Genomic DNA, 24,459 nt, shown 5'->3' on the forward strand with positions numbered 1-24,459 from the left:
AAGAGTCAAAGAATTACAGTCTTTTTGGAACGGAGCGAGTACCCTGCTAGTACTGCAGTATGGAGCAGTATCCGATTTGCTGCACCGGAAATGCAAGGTGACCGATACAGACTAGCCTGGGATTGAGTGTGTCGCAAGCATCTAAACTCTGAAGAGAGGAATCTGAACAGTGCCAGGATGCAGTGCATCAAACATTCAAACGTGGAATTCAAACAATAATTTAGCAGCCAATCCTTGCACGATATCGACAGTGCGGTATGCCGAGCTTCCTCCCAAAAATTTCTCTTTCCAAATTACTGTATCGAGCAGCTGTTGAGCAATTCTTCAGTTTGTGCGGACCGCTAAAAAAGTGCCATACGAGTTATGAATGGAAAGGCTTCCAAGAACCAGAGCATCAAGATGTCATACAGAGCTTTTGATGTGTTAGCACCCGAACATAAATCATCAATAACAAGGATTTATAGTGGTAACATTCAAAAAGCTCATTACAAACTCGACAGCTTCACAAGCTCATGTGCATGCCTAACAACTATTGCAAACGAAAACAACTACACCTTGAAACACTTGCTTGTGATGGACATTGCCTTCAAGGAACGACCTGTACAGCTGCTAACCTAGAAATAGCAGGAGTTCAGTTCTCTCCCATGGGCAACAAAACACAGCCCTCCAGAAGGAAAGTATCCTGCTAATTCAACTGCGGTGTGATACAACAATGCAGAGAAAATACTGCAGCTTAAGAGAGTAATCAATTCAAACCTTGGACATACATCCATATTACCACCAGGATGCCCCATACTCCACCCAGCTCAGTTGTACGGGTTATATCTCTAGTCTGTCTTCTGGTGGGGCAGGCGAAAGGAATGTTCAATTCACTGGGCAGGTTTATACCATAGAAGAAAACCATATCTAATGCTTCAACTTGTATCTGCTGACCACCTTAACTTGGGACTGTTTCAGATGCCATGGTTCCACCAGGAGCCCTTTGAGAACTATGGCCAGTGACCGGCACGGCCCGTTGGGCAAACTCAAGTAATAGTGCTCGCTGTTGCTCATCGGTATGAGTTAGACTGGCACGCAGAAGCTCAATTGGCAGCTCCCTTCTTATCGCTGTTGCAGTGTGCATTGTATGAACGAGGCTGTCAAATTTACCTATGCAGTACTTTGTAAGCAGCCCAAAGAAAGCATTAAACGATGCTTGCCACAGGGCTCGGTTTGGAACGCTGTAATTTGATCCAGCAAGCTGCTCGGTGAGAAGCTCTGTAGCCCTATCCAGGACAGACTTTATGATGACAGTGGCACCATCGCCAGCAGCGTATCCAAGGGGTCGAAGAGGTGGATTCTCTGACGAGCATACAATTGCTGCAAGACAAGCACTGAGGCCACTTAAGTCCATCCCACGAATGCATGCAGCTACAGCATTCGCTAGTTTAGTTACTGTCTCAGCTGAGCCATCATCAGAGGGCAAATTGCCAAACACAAACCTCAGATGCCGGAACACTGCCATGCAAGCTATCCGTGCAAGATCGCTACCGGAAACCATGAGGTTAATATAGCGTGAAAGCAGTTTCCGACCCTTGGGTAGAGAAACAATGCGAAGAAATACCAAATCATCATTTGCTGACAAATGTCTATTATTATTTGCACCTAGTGGATCAACCAACTGCAGCGATTCTGCCAGCTGACCAAGCAGAGACTGCCTTCTGTTTCTAAGTTGTAAACCACCATCTTGCTGCTGGCTAAATTGAAGCAAGCGATCAATATCATCTATATCAAGTAGTAAGGAGAGGCCATCCTCAATTGTGATCCTAGCAGCTAGCATAGGTTCCTGATCAAGAGATTTTGAAACAAGAGTGTTATCCTCAGTTGTAGAAGCTGATTCAACATCAAGAAGTGGACGTGGCCTCCGGATGGAAGAAAATGGCAGCCTCCCAAGGGCATCGACCTTAAGGTATGCATGCGGCTCATCCTTACTGCGTGAACGAGAAGATGGATCCAATATCAAGGTTGGAAAGAAGTGGTGCTTCAACCTTGCATCCACAGATCTTCTGGCCAGACAAGCTTGATGGTAATAATCATCAATGTATGGATCATTTATGTGAGTGGCAGCATGCTGTATTCTTGAAATGTTTTCAAGTTCTTCTGTGGACATATACTTGGATCTAAACCGTGGCCTCCCATTACCCATCCTCATAATACCAAATTCAGAGCCTTGGAGAGGAAAATGGTGACCTTGCCTTCCATGGTGCATTGATGATCTTGCTCTTGGATCGCTGAACTCAGGAACCCCAAAATTATCAAACCTATTCATCATTTGTGGTGGATGCTGGGGGCCAAACATATGTACCTGAGTTCTTGATAAGTGTTGCAGAGATTGCTGAACTGGGAGCATGCCATGCTGTTTGCGCATCGGTAGCATTCGAGGGGGCATGAATGAATTAGGACGTTGTAGATGGTTTGACACCGAATTTGGCATGATAGTGGCAATTTCTTCATGAACCTGTCCATGATTAAGCATATGATTTTTTGGTCCACTGCTGTTAGTTGAGAAACCTGTTGAAACCATATGACCCAGGTTTCCACCAAATGGCTCTGGAGGTGGCCCTCCACGAGGAAACTGGGAGAATGGGGCATCACTTTGTGCAGACATATGCATCTGAAATTCATTGAAAGATGACATGTTCACCTGATGCGGTTGTCCAGGAAATGAATTGGGTGGTCCACCAGGCGGATGGTGTGAATTATTGTATGGTGGACTTGGAGCGGGAATGGCTTCAGAAGGATTGTATTGAGGTTCATTGTGTGGGTATGAGGATGTCCGGTGTAAAGGAGATGGCCTTGGTCCAAGAAGAGGTTCATTGTGTTGTTCCTGTTCCTGAGGGGATGAGGATGTTCTGTGTAATCTGGAATCAGCAAAGCGAGAAGAATGATGTTGTGGAGGCCACCAGCCACTGTTATCCTGCCCTTGCCTCGCATCTAGCACATACTGATTGGGCCAGAGTGGGGATTCAAATTCCGGAGTCCAGTCAGCAGCAGCAGAACCTACCAGTGTGATAAAATATCACATTAGAACAAAGAAAATGGGCATGCAGATATAGCAGTTCAACTGCCTACAGCACATGACATTATTACATGGAAAAAGAGCATATACGACAGTTTTTTTTCTTCTCATGCTAATATCTCTGTATAAAAAGTCAAATAAAAGGAAGTTTCCCTGGAGTTTCAGATAACTTATAACAACTTTCATGTTTCAAGGTAGGTAAAGCAGAATTTCATATGGTACATTTTGCTAGAATTTGTGATCCATGCTTCAGTATATAGGAGACAATACACCAAAGTTATGATTCGGTGTACAAAAAAAAATTGACGCAACAAACTTTGTTTCCCGCAATTTCTTGATGCAAATAAACCACTGTATGAGCCCTCAACTCCCCTAAAAAACACTGAGATAAGGTAAGAAAATTCAAGTTTTCAGGGACAGATAACCTTTGAGAATGTATTTGCAAGATCATCAACATCTGAGAATGAACTATCTTCAGGCTGAAAAACAAGTTGCAGCCCAGGTGAGAAGAGAATGCAAAGAACACGATCCATAGAGCTTTTTTTTTTTCTTTTTAAGTTCAGTATAAACCCACCAAGCATCAGTCTGACTTTACATGGAAGCATATGAATCTATCTGATAGAGAGGCAAGGCAGCTCACTTCTCATATTATGTTATCATGCTTTGCATAAATTGCTTATATGACTAAAATGGCACCTTACAAGATTTATGTTCTGAACTAACAAACTTAAGAGGATAAAAAAAAGGGCGTACCCAGTGCCGTAGGCTTAACAAGAATAAAATGAAAAAAAAATTCTTGTCATACAAGTGTACTTTATGTGCAATCTTCTGAAAACATTTGGTTTCCTTCCGGACGTAAAATGCTTATATGACTAGAACTGCACCTTACAAGATTCCTGTTCTGAACTAACAAACTTAAGAGGGCAACAAGAATAAAATTAAAACAAATGCATGCCATACAAGTATATTCTATTTGCAATCTTCTGAAAACATTTGGTTTTCTTCCCCTACCATTTTGCTAACAGTATCTTCACAGTGCATAAGAAATTTATCATTTGTCAAAATTGTACAAAGGCATAACAGTTATATTCAATTTTCCATGTGCTACTCATCCAGCATGGAATAAATAGCTAAAGGTTGTATACTTGTATTAACTAAAAACATTAAATTTCTAACATTCAGAATAGCACTACCTCTAGTACATTTCCTTGAGAAGAAAGTGGGCGCTCTACATCATTGAGTCCAGTGAAAGCAGCATCACTGTCATTATCATCTTCCAGTCCACCTAGTTCCACCTCCTCCAGCACATTATAGCCAAAAAAAGCATACTGTGATGCATCAAATCTTGTGTCATCTGCATGTGAAGATTTCAAAATAAGGTCAAATAACATAAGGTGCTATGGTACAAGACTAAAAGCAGCAAATAACAAAGACGTAGAACAAACGAGGCATCGAGTATACGCTGCTGTACTATTTGGGTTTTGGCAGGACAGGAAGGCAGCAAAATGTTGACACTTGAGAGAAAATTAAATTATCTTGCTTGGCTCTGATAACTGATAATGATAAGAGAGAACAATATGACTGGCAGAATTATTAAGACTATCCACATATTTCAACTCTGAAAATATAAGAGAACACTAGGGATGCATTTGTAGGGTCATGTAAATTTCTCGTCTGAAGATACTTATGCTTTATTTTCTTCTTTAAATAAGACAAGGCCAATTTCTATTGCTTATCCAACCAGCCAAAAAAAGGAAAAATTTGCTGATATGGATGCATTCACAATAAAACTTTTCTCTATAAGTTACAATATTAAATCGTGTTAGTAGGATTAACACTGCATCTGGAAGTAACGGTAGCAAACTAGGTAGTTGTATTATATATTGCTCATATGGCTGTGGTTTTAAACTCAATGAGCACACAAAAAACTGTGGTTTTAAACTCAATGAGCTCATAATCTGCAGAACTAAGCGTTTTTATGTTGAAATTAAGTTTGATTCTGTGATTGTTTTCCCGCAAATGAATTTGAATCCTATTCTTATCAAACTGATTATTGTGGCAACTTATTGTTCACAATATGCAGTAACATCAAAATAGTCCATCTTTTGGTTCAAAGAAACAGAACTCCATTTGCACTTATACACTAACACTAACGTACAACATCAATTTTAGTAAGTTGGTATATACCCACACTTCCACCAGCATACCATATCTATCAACTAGTGCCCAAGCCCAACTTCAATATTTTGGTTCAAAGGTTCCATTTGCTATGCTCTATAAGCCGTAGCACTATGCCGCCACAAATAACCATATGTCTTCACTCTTCAAGGAATTACCATGAGGCAACGTGAAGTCCATTTTATTTTCCAATTCCCAAGCTTTGTCAACGGGCAACAAGAAAACGAGCCTGATCTGCATCTGCTACCCCAATTGCACAAGTCTCGGTCACAAGTTGTACCTGTACTGGAGGTGTTGGCGTTGACAGCAGGTCCCGGCGGCGGCTCCACGACGAAGTGGCCTTGCCGCAAGGGCATGGATCCAGCAGGAGCTTCTCCAGTGGGCGGCATCATCGGTTTGTCGCAACTCGAGAGCCACCAGGCGGCAGCTCAAGGAGTGGGCGGGGGCCGCGGCGTCCGTGCGTGGTGGCCTGAGCCCTGGGAGGCTTGCCCGCGGCGACGGCTGGGCCGCTGGAGGGTGGAGGAGAGGAGACCGGACGGGCGCCGCGCGGGGAGGCGCAACGCCACGCGTGGGACGGTGGCGCGGTGCGACGGGGTGGGGCCTTAACCTAATCCCACCGTTGGGCCGGGCTCGGAGGTGTTTGGGCTGTCCGGCATGCGTTTTTTCCGCTTCAGGGGAAAAAAAGGAACAACATGACAATTTTTTAAGAATCTTTTCTCCCTCCTTCTTGATTCAATTTTTTGTTTTCATCCTATTTTTGGAGTCCATGAAATATAAATAAGGGTGGGACAAATTTAGAAAACGGAACATGTTGGCGTGCTTTATCCTATCTGTTTTCACCCCTCTATTAATATCGACACCTCCGATTTGGAAAAAATTGAAATTTTAGCAAAATATAAGGAATTCTCGGCAAAATATAAGGTAAAACTGGGAAAGGGACACTTCTCATATTGTTCTCACTTCTGAGGTCGGTTTGGCTTGGAGCAGGATGTTGGCATACTTCCACTGGAGCCACTAGTTTGCTGCGATAGATGCAGATCTCCACAAATTAATCAAACCCATCCGCCCTCGCTCTCTCACTGTCAAGGCCTAGTCATGTTGGTGTCCAACTTCTTTTCTATGGTTTCTTTTCTGCGTCTGGTGTGGTCACCTATCCAGGTCGGCACGCTACTATCCAAGCTTTGATGGATACCACTACTGAAGCTAGGTGCTTTGTTGTTAAGTATGTGACCATTACGGCTATATAAGATTAAACCATCTTTATGCTCCTTTGTAACCATGGTTTGGAAATTGGTATCCTAGTTGATCTTCAGACTTCAGTGCGTCCTTCAGTAGTCTGCAGCTGCAGATTCAGATTTGGTTCGCCACCCAACCAGTATGCTCCGATCCGATCATTAGCTAGTAGAGATTCTGCATGTTATACTAACGCATGACGCTGACCTAGCACGCTCGCAACTTGTCTTAGATTTACGTTGCAGCCTTGCAGGCGTTGTGTCAGCATTGCCTTTTGCTCACAGCCACTCTCTTCCTTTTCCTCGGAGGCGAAAGGAGTGACAATGACACAAAGGTGAAAGAAAGGTCGGCCGGCGATGGCATATACCGCAAATAAAAAAGCTTGACGCAATCCAAAAAAAAAAACAGAGGAAAAATAAACATGCACTCCAATGACAGGAAGTCTTGGCACATATGGTAAATTCAGAGGATTGAGCAATTCAGTCGGCAGGAATCGAAAGAATAGAGGCTTTGGCCGACCATTTCCTACTCCTCTCTTTACCGTTTGTTGTCGAACGGGTTCTACTGGTAGCTGGCCGGATCGATGCAGGTGCTTTCGCTGCCGGGGAGCCTGTAGCTTCCTTCCAGGCCTTCACTGTTCTCCTGTCTTCTCCCCTGAGTTTGCTTTCCCTGCGCAGGAGGATACACCAACTCTTGACAGGCCCATATAGAGCACTTTCTGTGATGGATAGAGTGTGTTTTTTGAGTTCCATCTGAAGATCAAGACTGAGTTCTTCAAAAAAAAAAATCAAGACTGACAGGAGAACCGACAGAGATTTCAGCAAATGTTTGCTAGAACACAACACCAGCCGCCATGATCGCCAACGCCAACCCATGATTAGATCGATAACAAGTGTACACGCACGGTGGAGATGGTGTACACGCCTCTTCCATTTGCCGTGGAAGCTTCCCTTGCAGTCAACATTCTGAAGGGGACATCTCATCACTTCACTGGCGAGGTGACTCTGCCTGGACTACTGGAAACGACGAGAACTAGATCGCCCTGTATGACAGGGAAGTGGCTGGCATTCAGACAATGCTAGGAGACGGCGAACCTGTTGCGTTAACTTACTAGTGGCCGTCCCAATGGATGAAGAACTCGTGCAGGGTGTTTTGTTTGGGACGTCGCGTTTTGTTTATAACGTGAAGCTGAAGACGCCGAGCTTGTTCTGTCATGATACTGAGGAATGTACTCCCAACTTCCCAAGGTAGGAGTTTATGAGCTACACAAGTGAAGACTGTGGAGGGAAATCGGGTATGATAAAGTGCTGTGATAATAGGACATGAACCTACTCTATATTGTAAAGTTGCAATGATGTCTCAAGCATAAAATATGTTGTTTTATCAGTTAATCTCCACTCTAGTTTGACTGTATCTGACAATGCCTGATTCAAACAAATACTATGTAGTACATATATTTTTTTTTCTGAACTCATGTAGTACATATCTGGTAAGCAACTGAAGAGGAAAACCTGAACATAACTCATGGATTAATCATCTGAAGGCAAATGCGACAATACAGTTCCCACCTCGAGGGCATCCATCATGATCAACAAGTAATCTACAGGAGTGCTGCCACAATAGTGCTAATCAAATTGAAGTCGGTATACAAGACAAGAAGATAGCAGCTTTGTACCATCTGTCCATCTAAATACATGGTGCAACTGTGGAAGCACGGCGAGAACATGGCAAATCTTCCATCAGAAAAATCTCTACCACCCTTGAGACTGATCAAACAGCATGGTGAACACACCATGCTAAAGAACATGGCACCCATTTTACCTAATGCCGCACCACCCATGTCTGCAAAAAGACATTTCGTTAGTGATAAGTATGCGACTAAAAATTTAAAGCTCGTTTTCCAGATAAAAGGAAACATGTGGAGAGCATCTGAGATGTGGCAATCAGGACATTTAAGAGCACGGAGCCCCAAGTAATCACATGAAAAGATTGTCAAACAACCATACAAAAACTACAGGTACATCGCACCAATGATTGGAAAAACTACTCTTCGAGGCACTGTGCAAAACACAAAAGGATAGAAAATACCTCAATGATATCAGATTAATGTTCTCACATATTGATCGAGATGTTTATTGAAAAGTTCACACCTGCAAATAAGAGATGCTCATGATTCAGGAAAATAGTGAAATGGAATAGCAGGACAGGTAGCTACTTAACTACTAAGCCTGAAACTGGTAGCGTATGGTATCATCTTATCTTATACAACTAAAAGATTATTCAGATTTCATGTCCTGTGCAAGACTGTTATCCTCAGTTAGAAACGACACTACAAGTTATGTATTAGCAAGAATTAGAATACCAGCTTATGAATTGCTCGGATGAACATGTTCAACACAATGATTAACAGAAGCAATAATGGTATCTAAAAACAACAATTTGATGAACGATCATGTGAATAAATGAAAAAGAAGTACGACATATTACGGAATGCCACTATCACAATTCCTTTGAATTCTTTATCTCAGATTCACAAATTTCAGTATGTTTCAGAGATTGTGGGCTAGGTGTGAAAAAGATCTAACCCCAGTTGCTAGCTACATATATTTTGTTTGCAACAGTCATATGCCTCCCCAAGCAAGTTATGCACTTATATCTGCCCAGTGTCTGCTCATTACTTGAGTTGTTGCTCGAACTGAGTCAAACATGATTTATGGAACAAATGATACCCTTTTACAAGTAGTCTAACCAAAAAAATCCTGTCCTTTTGCAAACTGTAATATTAGAAACAATATCAATACCTAGCTAAATATGCAGCCAAAAAAATCCATTAACCGGAAGAACTTACTTGATTGGTGTGCCAGGAGCATACAGAGGATTTTTTACAACATACTCGACATATAGGTTGTAGATATGCTTCAGCGAATCTCGCTGATCACCAGTCCTTGGATGTGTAATTAGAATAAGCTACACAAAGAAGGTACAGTAAGTAACAGAGTATAGCTCAAGAGAAAGAGGTACATTGGTATGTTACTATTGATTCATTTTAGGAAAGACACCACACATCCTTGACTACTTTGTGATGTAAAAGATGAGAAAAATCGTAATCTAGTGTGAAAATACATTCAACAGCTTTCCTGATAGGACAATACAGGCAGGGACTGGGACATTATGGATGACAAGTAAACGAAAATAGTCAGCATGAAAGTTGCTAGACTCAAGTGCAAGGTCTGGTACAGGAGGGCTGAAACAACTGCAAGTCATTGTAACCAACCAATTGAGAATTTAAGATCTCTTCATCTGGCCCAAAACACACATGAATCTTTGGATACGGGAAAAGAACCTTCAACTTTAACAAGACAAACCAAATTAGTTAAGAAGGCAGTAAGGAAAGAAAATAGGCAACATTAACCTTGATACCAGAAGGGCTCTCCATGAAGTTCAGTTTGTACGTGTTTGTCTTGAAGCTATAGAATGAACAGCCTTGGCCTGGCAGTAGTGGCACACCAAGATTTCCCATTTCAGCCCTGCATTTGATACGCAAAAAGGGCAAATAGGAGAATTAGGCATACAACACTCAAAAACACGTCACTCAGTATATGTGTGTCACTTTGACATAGCACTCATAAACAGTATCCAACATTTGTTACAATTAAATTATTTGTTTTTTTTTCATGCTATCAGTCCAGCAAAACACAGTTTGGGAAATATACAATACAAAATATTTGCAACTGGAATGGAAAAACAAAAATTATCTCATCTCAGTGGTTAAACATTCAGACAATTTATCAACTTGTACATTTTTTTGTGTCCTTTTAAACGGAATTCTGTAGTCCGGCAGCTAAGTAATGTGCAGAAGCCATCAAATAAGCTTATACTATAAGCTAATCAGACACTATATACATGCACCTTCCATTACAATGTCCCAGGATATAAGACAGCTGCCTTTTCTGCATTAAATTCGACTAGAGAGCATACAATTTGTCTCTTGCATGCAATGCAAGCTGGGCATGCTTTGAAGGAATACGCAGAGTAGTCATTTGTAGCAAAGGATGATTCATCATTGCTACAAATGAGGCGAGGCGAGGGATTTCAAGTAACTACAAATAAAGTTACTAGCTGGTACGCTGCTTATCGGCCGACCTTGCGAAAAGGGGGAGGACTGGAGGAGGCATGGATGGAATGGAAGCTGCACTCACGTGGTCGGGTCGATCTTGGTGGTGAATGAGCGGAGGGAGAAGAGGAGGCCGAACATGAGCTTGTGGTCCTGGGTGGGGTCGAGGGTGCGGAGCGGGCGGTGCCACTCGCGGTAGAGCAGGCAGACGCCGTTGCGGTTGAAGACGTAGAGCACCTGCGCGTTGGCGCCCGTGCCCGTGCCTGGGGGCGCCGCCGGGGCCGGGCTCGCCTCCGGCGCGACCGAGGTCAGCGACGACCCGCCGAAGAACTGCATCGCCGCCGATCTGCCGCGTAGGCTGCGGGGCGGATCTCCGGCCGGGAGGGGAGAGGGAGGGAGTAGACGAGGAAGAAGAAGACAAGATCGGAGGCAGAGACGGGCCGACCTCGACTTGTTGAGTCCATATATGGGTCCACGGGAAAACATGGCCTGCCTGGCCCAACAAGGACTAGGCCCAGATCCACCGGCCCAGTTGGAGGAGAAGAAGAAGAAGAAAAATTCCCTCTGTTTTTGGTCGAATATTTGTTTAAAAACACCTCGTCCTCTCAGATTTTTTTTAATTTAACTGTTGATGAAATCCGCTAGAATGATCGTCCACGTGCTACTCTTGCACATTATACCTGTCGGCCGAAACCTCCTGACCACAGCCTCGTCATCGTCAGCTAGTCACCATGGTCTGTCGTCGGGGACTCATCGCGTGCTGCCACGCACCCAACACGCAAACCCCAGACGTGTCACCGGCTTATTACACCACACAGCGACCGGAGTCCCTATTTCAGCCAGACGTGTCACAAGGTGGCCAAGATCGAGAAGCCGGAGGCGGAGCTGGCGGACATGACGGTGGGGCACGTCGGCCGCGACGGCGCCACCCTGGCGGGGCGCATCGACGTGCGCAACCCCTACTCGCACGCCATCCCCGTGTGCGAGATCAGCTACTCGCTCCAGAGCGCGGGGCGGGAGGTGGCGTCGGGGACCATGCCCGACCCGGGCTCGCTCGCCGCCGGGGGCACCACTCGCCTCGACGTGCCCGTCAAGGTGCCCTACGACTTCCTCGTCAGCCTCGTCAAGGACGCCGGCCGGGACTGGGACATCGACTACGAGATGCGCGTCGGCCTCACCGTCGACCTCCCCGTCCTCGGCAACTTCACGCTGCCGCTCACCAAGTCCGGCGAGCTCAAGCTCCCGACACTCTCCACCATCTTCTGATCATCGATGGCCCGGGCCATCTGGATGAATGAATGAATATCGATGACGATCGATGTACTACTGCCTTCTGCGTGCAATCGCTCTGCTCTCATGTTGCTTAATTAAGGCCAGAGTACGTACTAGTATGTATTTTATTTGCACAAGTTTTGGAGAAATAAATATAAGTGGAATAACTGCAGATATATATAGTATGTTTTTTGAGGTCTATATATATCTCTCTGTAATTGTATTAAGCGTCGTAATAATTAAAGCCCCTCCCTCCACCGCGGCGTCACATCAGACGGCAACGGGATGCCTGCTTGGCTCCCGTGTTTACATAAACAAATGCCAAATCGATGGGATTCGCCTGGCCCATCGTCACCAACTACCGCATGATCATGTAGACGTGTTGATCCACCCTCTTCTTGATTTGATGTTTTGGGTGTGTTTAGATACCCCAAACTCCTCCCAACTTTCCAAACTTTCCATCACATCAAAACATTAAATATAGCAAATGACCCATGCATGGAGTACTAAATGTAGGTAAATAAAAAAAACTAATTGCATAGTTTTGAGGTAAATAAAAAAAATTAATTGCATAGTTTTGATGTACGTTGCGAGATGAATCTTTTGAGCCTAATTAAGTCATAGTAGGACAATACTTACCACAAACAAACGAAAAGTGCTACAGTGTCTGATGTGACTTTTTCATCCAACTTTTCTAAACACACCCTTTGGTTGGCAGGCCGCACGGCCATGCATCGAATTAATGGCGGCTGATCATTAGTGCTTGCTCATGCCGGATTCCCATCTGTACAACTGCGTTACAGTCATATCCAGATTTCATGTTTAGTTTCAATTTTTTTTCTTCTAAAATACCCATCACATCGAATCTTCGAACATATAGAGCATTAAATACAGTTAAAAAATAACATTAAATGCAGTTAAAAAAAATAACATATTACACAGTTTAACTGTAAATAAAATTCGAATATATAGAGCATTAAATGCAGTTGAAAAAAATAACTCATTATACAGTTTAAAAAACAAATCTTTTAAGTCCAATTAGTCCATAATTAGACATTAATTATCAAATAACAATAAAAATACTACAGTACCAAAACTAAAAAAATCGCGAACTAAACAAGGCATTGATTGACGATCTTAAGGAAATTGGAGGCAGATAAAGTCAAATTGGAGAACGTCCTTGCAACAACTAAGGAAAATGCTGGCGCATGACAAAAACGCATTGCAAAGAAGGTACCAGACTGCAGAAAAGGTGCAGAGAAGAAGCCTCTATTCGTCATAATTGGGGCATGCGAGAGGCGACGTTCCTGGTTCTTGGGAGATGGTCTGTTACTGTCATCGATGCTTGGGATTTCAATGCAGCAAATTGACGATATGAAAAAGATTTACAGAAGGGAGATGGGAAAAAGCAGTATGGAAATGAAAGTGGGTAGGAATTTCACCTTTGTTTGCTTGAAGGAAGGTGATTGGTTTGTAATGGATTTGAAGCGAGGAAAGAACTTGTCTGGCAAAGCGGCTGGCCAAGGAGAGAAGAAGGGGAGCCTATGGATCTCAGGTGCTGGTCGTAATGGTAAAATACTGAAAATATTTGGTCAAAGTGGGGGTGAGAATTCCACCAAAGTGCTTGCAAAAAAGGGTATGCCAATGGATCTGCTCTATTGGGCCTCTATGCAGTGGCGGAGGTAGGATGGGGGACAAGATGGGGCTGAATCAATGGAGTTGTTAATTTGCATGAAGATTTAATGGTGATTTAAAATTTTTGCTACAGTATTTTAAGTGTGATTAGTTGCTCTTAGGGGGGCTGGAGCCCCCCGCCCCCCTTTAGATCCGCCGCTGCTTCTATGGGAGGTTGTGCACTAAAATTTACTGATCTGAGTAAACTGGGGGAGGGAGAGACCCTAGAGGAATCAAATATCTCTCCAACAGAGCACCAAAAGAAAGTGGAGGAGGTTGCAGCGACGCCAGGAGCAATAAATGCTTTAGCTTGGAACTGCGGGGCGATGGGGAACTCCCGGACAGTTCGCGATCTGATCGCCTTGATCGAGAAGCCGGAGGCGGAGTTGGCGGACATATCGGTGGGGCACGTCGGCCGCGACGGCGCCACCCTGGCGGGGCGCATCGACGTGCGCAACCCCTACTCGCACGCCATCCCCGTGTGCGAGATCAGCTACTCGCTCAAGAGCGCGGGCGCGGGAGGTGGTGTCGGGGACCATACCCGACCCGGGCTCACTCGCCGCCGGGGGGCACCACGCGCCTCGACGTGCCCGTCAAGGTGCCCTACGACTTCCTCGTCAGCCTCGTCAAGGACGCCGGCCGGGACCGGGACATCGACTACGAGATGCGCGTCGGCCTCACCGTCGACCTCCCCATCCTCAGCAACTTCACCCTGCCGCTCACCAAGTCCGGCGAGCTCAAGCTCCCCACACTCTCCACCATCTTCTGATCGATATCGATCTCAATGACGATGAATATCGATGACGATCGATGTCTATCTATCTTCTATCTACTACTAAAAAGAAGCTCTACCACCACCCCCCGCTTCGTTGTCCCTCCTCCGACGGTCGCTGATCGCCCGCTCGACCAGCGTCCACGTCCGATCATCAGCCCTCAACCACTCCATCGCAATCGCCAACCCCGCGCCCGCCCTTCCCCTCGCGCCGCCGCAGCCCTCGCTAATCACGTCCTCACCCTCGCCCATCACACGCCGCTCGCCACCATCCTCGCCGCGTCCGACTCTGACCTTCAGACGAGTGCGGAATCACTAGCTCTCCGCTGCTGCACCGTCGACACATCGTGCCCTCGCACTGGCGAGCGGAACAGCGGGCGCGGTGGCTACCCGCGGCGGCCACCTACTCGTGAGGCAGTAGGGGGCCGTACGCCCAGGTCTGCGCCTACGTCCTCCTACCCCCTGCTGCCTGCGCTTCCTTCTTCTCAACGCGACTCTCCGCTCTGCGACGTCCTCCTGCGAATTCAGGGCTGCCGCCAGGTTTGCTCGCCAAGAAACCTGTGTGTCGCCGCCTCTTTTCCGGCCAAGAATACGTCCATTCCCGTCACCGTCCACCACAAGTAAGGTATAAAATTGATTCCCCTCATCGTCCTCGTTCTTTACCCCAAAATCCCAAGCCCTATCGTGCACCGAATCGCCGGGAATCCGGCCAACCGTAGTCAGCGTCCACCATGGCTGTGTTGCGAAGCTTTTTGCAGATTAGCCCTAGCGAAATATGGAATTGTGCTCTTCTTTTCTCTGTGTCTTGCAAAATTTGCTGAAAACACCTAGGTGGTAATGTTTCTTTGCAAAATCTGTCTTCTACACAGGTCCCTTAATCTGTTTGCAGGTGCATGGCCGCAGTGCGCCCTTGCTGCTGCCGCAAGGATGCATGCGCCATCGCTGGGGTGGGTGTATCCCATGGCCACTGCCACTGTATCTATGAGGATAAGAAATAACCAAAATAGGTTGTTTTATTTATTATTTTAATTATTAATGTTTACTTCTTGCTTGCTGGTTATCATCATCAATAAGAAATTAGCAATGCACAATCCCTTTACTGTTTTAAGTAGATCCAGTTTTGGTAACTTGTAGGACAAATGGATGACAAACTAACTGAATTGTTACCAGCGTTTAAACATTAGGATTTAGGGTTAAACATCTCTACTTGGTGAAATCATATAGAAAGGATTGCATGATGCAGAAAAACATTTATGTTATTCTTCTCATACTTGTTATCTTTGTAGCCACAACTTTCTGAAGGTGGCCACTTGTTACTGGGAATTCATCATCACGGTCCCTCCTTCAATCCTCACGGTGGTATGCACTGGAGACTCCACCTCTGCTTTGTCCTTTTTGTGTTCCATTCAAATTCTTCATATTCTGAGGCAATTTTTTGCTAGCAGCCTTTGTCTCTGCGTGCAAGTAGTCAGATGGCATGGTCTTGATACAAGTTTTTTCTCCAATTATCTGGAGTGTTTTCATGTCGGTCAAATTGTTTGAGTAGTTTGGTGCATGGTTTACCAACGAATAAATCGCAGAACGGATAGAAAGCCTCTCTCAGGGGTGAAGTGAGCAGAGATATACATATGCTCTAAACATGGCACTTTGCACTCTTTTTCTGACTTGCATTTCAGAACTGATACACACTGTGTGATATACGGAAAAATGATATCTGTACTAATAAAAAGGGAGTAAGACTTTTTTTGTTTGTCTTACCTCCTGTTGACACCATTTTTTGACACGTGTCAAGGAAGGTGATTTTTGTGAAGAGGATGTGGCCGATTTAGAAGAAACCAAAAGTTGCACAGTATTGGAATCGGTCGATGGAGTCCGTCCGATGGACCAAGAGAATATTCTGCGAAGATACTGATTAGTCCACTCTGGTACTCGGCCGATGAAGAGTTGCCGATGAAGTCAAGGAAGGAGAAGAGGATCCGGACTCTACGAAAATCTTGATGATTCGGTTGTAATATTTTAAGTAGTTTATCTTTTAGATAGTCTTTTCTTTAGGGTCAAGTAATGTTTGCTGTAATCGGCTAGGACTTGATAGCGCTAGCTATATATATCAGTTGTAAGGGACCGGAAAAACTTGATACACATCCAATACAACAAACTTTACAATTCCTTTGCACTTTTTTCGGCGACTTCGCCTTTTCTCTTCTTTTTTCGACGAGTTCTTTCAAGTTGATCAAGGACGCCTCACATTCGAGCGACTTGATTTGCTGGTGAGTTTTCGTTTTACCGAGTATATTTGAGCTTTAGCTATCGGGCGCATCGCTGTGGCTTTGTTCAAATCTATTCAAAAGTTATCGAGTTTATCTAGACTTTGACTTCCTGGCGCATCGCTGTCGTCTCGTCTAGATTTATTCACCAATTATCGATATCGGCTAGATTTGTAGGTTTTCCTATGCTTTTTGGCCATTATCACATCTAAAAACACACTAGATCGGCTTTAGGTTCTGGAGTGACACTTTTGTTATCTCAAGAGCCGGTTTAGATATGTTTTTAGCCTCACATCTAAATTACACATTCATAGCTTAGACTCTCCAAGTTTTGCTCTGCTCTCATGTTGCTTAATTAAGGCCAGGGTATTAGTATGTATTTTATTTGCACAAGTTTTGGAGAAATAAATACTCTTTCAAATTATAAGACATCCAAAAATTTTGGAGAGTCAAAGCAATCTTAAATTTGATCAAGATTATAGAGAGAAATATAAAAAACTATGATATCAAATTGATGTACTATAAAAATATAACTAATAAAGAATATAATGGTACTTAGTTTATATAATAAATGTTATTATTCTATTATATAAATTTGATCAAATATAAAAAACTTTGACTCTCCAAGATTGTTGAAATGTCTTATAATTTGGAACTGAGGGAGTATAGTGGAATAACTGCAGAAATTCCAGATTAAGGCCAAGTTTTGCTTAATAAGGCTAGCTGCTTGTATCTATTCTTGCACGCCGGCGCTCTGCTCTGCTCTTTGGGTGCAACCGAAACCCAGATCGCTGGCTGGCTGCAGACAACATGACATGTAAGGGCGTCTGCAGTGGCTGGCGATTTCACCACCGATTGTCCTACGGGGATGAAAGAGAGACGGTTAAAAATCAACTAGCTAGTGAGTAACTCATCGTTTATCTCGCAGGGCTCCTGAAAAATTCAAAGAGTCTGCTCCTCCGGACCCACTCACACCAGCAGTTCAGAGTGTCCAGTTTCTTTTGTATCTTATTCTTCTAAAAGCCAGCTCAGCTAACGAGATGGGCCGCTCTGTTAGAGACGGCTGCCCGCACTGGGCTCTGTAAACCAAACGGTACATCTTATGCAGTACGATTTTAGCGCGAAAAAGCCCGCAGCGGCATTCTCTATGTCGTCCGCAATCCTTCCGTTCGGCTCCGTGCTCTCTGTGTCTGGCGCGCATACTGGACTCGTGGTATCTCTCCACGCGGCAAGGCGCGGGCCCCCTTCCTCCTCCCGGCACCCCGGCTTCTCTGCCACCGGTAGCTCTTCCTCGCTTCGCTCTGGCGCCGCAACCGGCCCGCGCGTGCCGCCGCTCCATCCCGCCACCACATGCAGGCCCACCGCCGCGGCCGACGCTCCGCCACGCGCCGCCGGTCCGGTGGAGGCCTCCTGCGCGGGCCGCCGCTCCGGCCCGCCTTGGCCACGCCACCGCTCCGCACGCCTGCCCGCCACCATGGCCTCTGCTCCGCCATGGCCCCACGTGGCCTGCGACGTCGGGGCGCCGCTGCAGCTCTCGCCCTACTCCCGGCCGCGGCTGGGCCTCGAGCCGGCCATGGACGCGAAATGCCACCGCGGCCTCGCCACCGCCTCCGCCGCACCACGCCCGCTCCGCTCCCGCGCCGTTCGCCCGCGCGGGCTGCCGCCAGCGGGCTCGGCCGCTCGGGGAGGGCGCCACCGAGGATGATCTCGAGGCCTGCGGCGGCAAGCAGGGAGGAGAGGGAGGGAGATCCATGCGGGGGGATGGCCAGGGCGGGAGAGGAAGATGGGAGATGGCCGAGGAGGGAGGAGCGCCCCCGCGCCATGGCCGGAGGAGATGGGAGGGAGATGGGATGGGGATGGCCGGGGAGGGAGAGGGAGATGGCCGGAGGTGGTGGAGGCGCCCAGATCTGTGGCCACGCCAAGCTCCATGGCCGTCCCACCATGGCTGCACCGCCGCCTAGAGCAGGGGCGTGCGGCCGTAGCGGGCGAGCAGGGAGCCACCGCGCCCGCTCCGCCGGTCCAGGCCCGGCCGCCGTGAGGCCACGGCCACGCCCCGCCACCCCGCCTGGCGAGGATGCGGCAAAGAGGCGTGAGGAGGGGCCGGACGCGCTCCGCTCCGGATCCGCCGCCGGTGAGGGTGGGCGGAGAGGGAGGGAGAGAAGGGTAGAAAAGAAAAGAAATTATAGAGTTGAATTTGAAGATTGAATATAGAGATTGAATGAGCGCAACAAAATTGGATATAGAGAAAAGAATCTTGATGACTATGACAAAATATTCTGTTTATAGAGTGAATTTAAAGTATGACTAGCCAGGATAGCCTACCCCGTCGGTCGTGGCATCTCTCAGTATAAGTGTAAAGTGTATGACACCTCCGCCGCGGCGTCACATCGACGGCAACGGGCTGCCTGCCTGGCTACCGTGTTTACATAAACAAATGCCAAATCGATGGGATTCACCTGGCCCATCGTCACCAACTACCGCATGATCATGTAGACATGTGGATCCATCCTCTTCTTGATTTGATGTTTTGATTGGTTGGCAGGCCGCACATCCATGCATCGAATTAGTGGCCGCTGATCATCAGTGCTTGTGCTTGCTCATGCCGGATTCCCATCTCTACAACTGCGTTACAATCATATACAGATTCCATATTTTGATTAACTTAGGCCCTGTTTAGTTTTATTCTTCGGACATATGCATAGATCATTAAATACAGTTGAAAAAAATAACTCATTATACAATTTAACTGTAAACATAGAGACGAATTTTTTAAACTTAATTAGTCCACGTTATATATTAATTGTCAAATAACAATAAAAGTGCTACAATAATAAAAACTCAAAATTTTTCGCGAACTAAACAAGGCCCTACAATGAGAAGATTGTGATTGACGATCTTCAGTGATCCATTTTCAAGAAACAGGCATTGATTATTGATCTTGTGATTAAAGCATCACACTGCGCCGGTTTTTGTTTCTTGACTATCTAGTTCAACTAACAATTGTTGAAAATCACATATCAAGAGTTTTCGACAAAATACAGCTCATGTACCTGACTGTTCAACAATACTACTACCTACAGCCTCTCAGCATTCCGCTAAACAGTTCCTAAAATTTACTTCTTCCTTTAAAACCCCACAAAGCAATTGTTTTTTTCTTGGCGAGTGTGAACGTTTGATAGTAGATCAGGCAAGTAAATATATGAGACAACGATCAATTTACAACATATTTTCAGCTGTGAAGAGATGTGAATGACTGGATCGGAGTAATTGTTGGTTCTCGATCGGCATGGGCACACCCAGTGGGCTCAATGATTGCTAGAGCTACTGTACTGTCAGGGAAGAAACAAGTTGGCTTATTGATGTTGTGCTTTGGCCCTATTTAGTTTCAAAAAAAATTCTACAGTATCCGTCATATCCAGAGCCTACCGTCTGTAACCGGAAGGTCCCGGGTTCGAGCCCCAGCCTCTGCACATTTGTGTGGGTAAGGCTTGGGGTTTAAAGACAACATTTCCTCAGACCCCGCACAGTGCGGGAAGTCTACGGTACTGGGTACGCCCTTTTTTTATCCGTCATATCCAATGTTCGGACACATACATAGAGCATTAAATGCAGTTGAAAAAAAACTAATTATACAGTCTAATTGATTAGTACGAGATGAATCTTTTAAACCTAATTAGTCCATGATTGGACATTATTTGTTAAGTAACAACGAAATGTGCTACAACACCAAAACTAACAACTTTTCACCAACTAAACAGGACTTGTGAAAAAAAGAAAAGATTCACAGTTAATTACTTGGATCTGTCTCCTTGTCAGTTGATTGATATTTAAATATCTATCAATCACTTGTTTTCCTACCGTGTTGGCTGTGGGCCTTGTGTTTTGTGCCTGTTGGCTGTGGATAGCAAAACGGGCCCGCAAGTGTTTCGTTGTACCCGTTATCAGTATAGGCCTTTTGTGCCTGTTTGCTGTGGGCCCAATTTTTTTTTACCGGTTGGTTGTGGGCCGAATTTTTTGTGCCTGTTGGCTGTGGGCCTTGCGTTTTGTGCCCGTTGGCTGTGGGCCTTGTGTTTTTTGCCTGTTGGCTGTGGGCCCAGCTAAATAAACTGCATAATTGACACCTGAAAAAACACAAGAAAAAGGAGACGGGTGGCGGGAAATATTTTCATGAAAGCCCGCCCAAAAAAAGGGCTTCTGTGCTTGTTCCCCCATGACTATCCATATAAGTCTCAAGTCAGATCGTTATCCTACATAAAACAAACAGAAAATAAGAGGAAAAAAAGAAAAAACAAGAAAGAGAGAACAGATCTGTTCGTCACCGCCCCTCCTCCCATCCCCAAACTCTTTCTTCAAAAACTCACGTGTGGGACATGGAGGACGAGGATCCCTTCCCTAAAAGCAAAAGAAGGCAAAGGATGGAGCGTATCTAGGCACAAGACAACAACATGAACCCTCACGCTGCAGGGATGGAGGTAAAAAATGTTCTCCCTTAAGATCCACTTGTTTTTTGTTACTTCTGGCTTCCAGATCCATTTCCTAGATTGCACATGGAACAAGAAAAAGGAGATCCAATCAGAATCATGGAGAAAGGAATTTTTTAGATCTAATAAAAAAGTTGTTGTCGGTACCCCAGGACTGGGGTACCCCCTCTTGCTGTGACTAGGCAAGAGCCTTTGTAGTCATCCTTGACTACAACCAAACAGCCGGACCCCTGCAGTCCGAAGTCCTGTCCTCCCGACAAAGGTCCGGACCTGTTCCACGGCCGGGGAAGGTCTGGGAACGCCACGTGTCCCAGGAAAAACAGGCGCTCAAGCGCAAGCAGCCAGGGCTCCGGACCTCCCAAGGAATCCGGACCCCCTCATAGGGTCCTGGATAGCAACCGGACCCCTCTCCAAGGGAAAGTTTGGACGCCCCGCCTCAGGGTGGTCCGGGGCCGACACGTGTATGAGGCCCTTGGTCTCCATATTGAGGTCCACCTACCTTCGCATTTATTGCGGTAGGTGGACGTCCACTTTGATATAGTGGAAGCCGAGGCGTTTGACTGACCAGGGGGCACTATTGATCGCGTATTACCAAGGCAGTGGAGCCGATGGCGCCGCCCATGCCGCGTCTGCCAGTCTGCCGTAACAGTCGGATACGACGGCTCGGCTTCACCCATTATGACGCTACATAATAGCCTCAGCAGGCCACGCCGCAAGCTACGCTACTCCAACGGGCGCCTCGCTGACGGGACAAGAGAAGACCCCCTGTGTCAGAAGAGCAGCAGTACGCATATCGAAGGAAAGATTCGCTACCACTGTAGCCACAGTCACGTTGGGCCCACCTGTCGGGGCATCAACGTTCTATGTATCCGCCCCCCCCCTTTGAACTATAAAAGGGGAGAGCGCCGTTAGAAAACCTCAGGCTGGGTAAGAGCCAAGACCAGCAGAGGATAGATTCATTCACACAACCAAGACAATACATCTCCCAGTGGACGTAGGGTATTACGCTCCGGCGGCCCGAACCACTCTAAATCGTGTGTTCCTGAGTCCCAATCTCAGCGTAGATCTAGCCCCATCGCCTAGTACTTCCCCGAGTACTCCCTCACTGGGAATAGGCGGGTGCGCTCCGCCACCCGGCTGTGGGTACCCCTGAAAATCCCCGCGACATTTTGGCGCCGTCCGTGGGGAAGACAGGCGTTGGCTGGATCTTCAGGCCTCTGGGCTGCGTTCTCCCTCTGCAACGGCAAACTTGAAGATGAAGGAAGGCACACTCACTCCGCATGCTATGGCACCGGCGCTCCGACGACCTCGGTGCGGCGGCGCACGGCAGCGGCGTCTGCTGTGTGTCGCCACCGCGACACCTCAGAGCCGGCGTAGCAGCATGCAGCAGAGGCGCCGCTGCGCGCCGCCGCTCCTACGTCGACTCAAGGTTTTCTCTCAAGCAACGGCCACGCCCCCTCTGCGATGGCATGACGTCGGCTCAAGGCTTTCTCTCAACTTGGAGCCTAGAGCCGACAGCCATCCCGGAGGAAGTTGACTGAGACCTCCTGCCGCAGCAGCACCGGAGATCCACCTCAGCGTTGCTCGGTGCTGCTGCAGGCAGGACCCCGCCACCTCGCGCGGGGGCCCTTGGCGCTAGCACCAAGGACAAGCCGGCGAACGACCGCACTTCTCCACGCGTCGCACCGGTCCATCTGCTGCGCAAGGGTTCTGGTTTCCATCGGCAACGGCGACGGCAGGGGGAGGGGGCCTCTTCCATTCAAGGCCAAATAATTTGTCTCATGCCATGTAAGCATGTGACAGCTCTTAGGCAAGGAGGGCCCCCCGAGCTCCCGAGGTGATCCTGGATGATGCGGTTCAGGCACGTCCAAGGTGTCAGGCACGTCCAAGGTGCCTTCACCTCCGAAGAACACGCTGTATAGCATGCAGCCGTAGGTTACTCCTAAGAAAGGAATAAGAGAATTTCTCCTTTGTAATAGCGTGGTGTCTATGTGTGTGTCCAGAGCGGTTAAGGTCCGACCTTGTAAACCCGGCCTCTGGCCCTATCACACAAACAGGCAAAAGCGGTCCGGAGCGGTGGAGGTCCGACCTCGTAATCCCGACCTCTGATGTATACCGTGATAACCACAATGATAAAGGAGATTTTCTTTCTTGACCTTATCTAGGCTCCACCCCGGTTACATTCATTCATTCTGGATGGCTGTTTTTTCGGTTGACCATTTCTTCCTCCCAAACAGAGTCTTTACCATTATTGCTAACAATCCAAGTTGAGTTGCTGGCTTGTGGTTAGGTGAAGACACCCCTTCTAGCTGGAAGGCAGTCCGGACCCCTAGGGACCTGCTCTGGAGAAGTGGTATTTGTATCCTGGGGTAGAGAAGCTCCGCGTGGCTTAGCCTGGTAATGTACCCTAAGTTTACGTACTTCACTACCCTGTTACAAGTACTCTAGTATCCAGGACTGCTGACTTTAGAGGTCCCGGGCTCTCTTCTAGTATAAGGCTTGGTTTCTTTGCACCTTACTATGAGGTCCGGTAACATGCTTCATCGGATTGTCAGCAACGGCCGCTCCGGCGGAGACCGCTCGCCACGGTCGCTCCAAGTCCACTCTGGTGGCCCGCTCCGGCGGAGACCGCTCGCCACGGTCGCTCCAAGTCCACTCCGGTGGCCCGCTCCGGCGGAGACCGCTCGCCACGGTCGCTCCAAGTCCACTCCGGTGGCCCGCTCCGGCGGAGACCGCTCGCCCCGGTCGCTCCAAGTCCACTCCGGTGGCCCGCTCCGGCGGAGACCGCTCGCCCCGGTCGCTCCAAGTCCACTCCGGTGGCCCGCTCCGGCGGAGACCGCTCGCCCCGGTCGCTCCAAGTCCACTCCGGTGGCCCGCTCCGGCGGAGACCGCTCGCCCCGGTCGCTCCAAGTCCACTCCGGTGGCCCGCTCCGGCGGAGACCGCTCGCCACGGTCGACAAAAGCCGGGTCCGGGAAGTAGTGCTACCCCCTGAGCGATCCGAAGTCCGTGTAGCCGCTTAGCTTGGTTCCGTACCCTAAGCCTACACCTTCGTCGCCCCGTGGAGAGCACTCTAGTACCTAAACCAGGCAACAAGCATACCGGCCTCAGGGGTCCGGGATGCCCACTCTCTCCAAGAGCACACCAACGCAATCAAGTTGCGTAGGAACACATCACGGTGGTGGCCCCACCCGCGGGTTCGGACCTCTCCCGAGGTGGGCCCGGGGGCTACTGTCGGTACCCCAGGACTGGGGTACCCCCTCTTGCTGTGACTAGGCAAGAGCCTTTGTAGTCATCCTTGACTACAACCAAACAGCCGGACCCCTGCAGTCCGAAGTCCTGTCCTCCCGACAAAGGTCCGGACCTGTTCCACGGCCGGGGAAGGTCTGGGAACGCCACGTGTCCCAGGAAAAAC

The 24,459-nt window shown here is 47.3% G+C and overlaps 3 protein-coding genes and 1 pseudogene across 3 annotated transcripts; 2 read left to right on the forward strand and 2 right to left on the reverse strand.

Moving 5' to 3' along the window:
- Positions 1-400: 400 nt before the first annotated feature.
- On the reverse strand, positions 401-5,806 carry LOC120709105 (protein PAT1 homolog). Its single transcript, XM_039994631.1, has 4 exons — positions 5,517-5,806; positions 4,252-4,412; positions 3,484-3,537; positions 401-3,052 (listed from the first exon to the last, which is right to left on the reverse strand). The coding sequence occupies exons 1-4, from the start codon at positions 5,626-5,628 to the stop codon at positions 938-940; spliced, it is 2,442 nt and encodes an 813-aa protein (XP_039850565.1). The 5' UTR covers positions 5,629-5,806; the 3' UTR covers positions 401-937.
- Positions 5,807-7,897: 2,091 nt separating this feature from the next.
- LOC120705527 (trafficking protein particle complex subunit 1-like) lies at positions 7,898-11,016 on the reverse strand. The gene is made up of 5 exons (XM_039989918.1): positions 10,669-11,016; positions 9,882-9,996; positions 9,318-9,436; positions 8,558-8,619; positions 7,898-8,311 (listed from the first exon to the last, which is right to left on the reverse strand). The coding sequence occupies exons 1-4, from the start codon at positions 10,917-10,919 to the stop codon at positions 8,568-8,570; spliced, it is 537 nt and encodes a 178-aa protein (XP_039845852.1). The 5' UTR covers positions 10,920-11,016; the 3' UTR covers positions 7,898-8,311; positions 8,558-8,567.
- Positions 11,017-11,067: 51 nt separating this feature from the next.
- Positions 11,068-12,054, forward strand: LOC120709145 (late embryogenesis abundant protein Lea14-A-like). The gene is made up of 2 exons (XM_039994682.1): positions 11,068-11,156; positions 11,423-12,054. Exons 1-2 carry the CDS (start codon positions 11,068-11,070, stop codon positions 11,847-11,849), a joined length of 516 nt encoding a protein of 171 aa, XP_039850616.1. The 3' UTR covers positions 11,850-12,054.
- Positions 12,055-13,696: 1,642 nt separating this feature from the next.
- LOC120705529 lies at positions 13,697-14,371 on the forward strand (annotated as a pseudogene).
- Positions 14,372-24,459: the final 10,088 nt, after the last annotated feature.

The sequence above is a fragment of the Panicum virgatum genome, chromosome 5K (assembly GCF_016808335.1).
Source record: "Panicum virgatum strain AP13 chromosome 5K, P.virgatum_v5, whole genome shotgun sequence".
Classification (NCBI taxonomy): Eukaryota; Viridiplantae; Streptophyta; class Magnoliopsida; order Poales; family Poaceae; genus Panicum; species Panicum virgatum.

Bases quoted from the DNA above. Each gene is read 5' to 3' on its own strand.
- LOC120709145 (XM_039994682.1), top strand. From the start codon at position 11,068: ATGGCCTGCCTGGCCCAACAAGGACTAGGCCCAGATCCACCGGCCCAG. The intron at 11,157-11,422 runs GTCGAATATTTG...TCCCTATTTCAG, and splicing joins AAAAATTCCCTCTGTTTTTG to CCAGACGTGTCACAAGGTGG.
- LOC120709105 (XM_039994631.1), bottom strand. From the start codon at position 5,628: ATGATGCCGCCCACTGGAGAAGCTCCTGCTGGATCCATGCCCTTGCGG. The intron at 4,413-5,516 runs GTACAACTTGTG...CTTCACATGCAG, and splicing joins CGCCAACACCTCCAGTACAG to ATGACACAAGATTTGATGCA. The intron at 3,053-3,483 runs GTTATCTGTCCC...ATGTGATATTTT, and splicing joins TTGCAAATACATTCTCAAAG to ATCACACTGGTAGGTTCTGC.
- LOC120705527 (XM_039989918.1), bottom strand. From the start codon at position 10,919: ATGCAGTTCTTCGGCGGGTCGTCGCTGACCTCGGTCGCGCCGGAGGCG. The intron at 9,997-10,668 runs GTGAGTGCAGCT...TATCAAATGCAG, and splicing joins ACCAAGATCGACCCGACCAC to GGCTGAAATGGGAAATCTTG. The intron at 9,437-9,881 runs GTTAATGTTGCC...TTCTTTGTGTAG, and splicing joins AGAGCCCTTCTGGTATCAAG to CTTATTCTAATTACACATCC.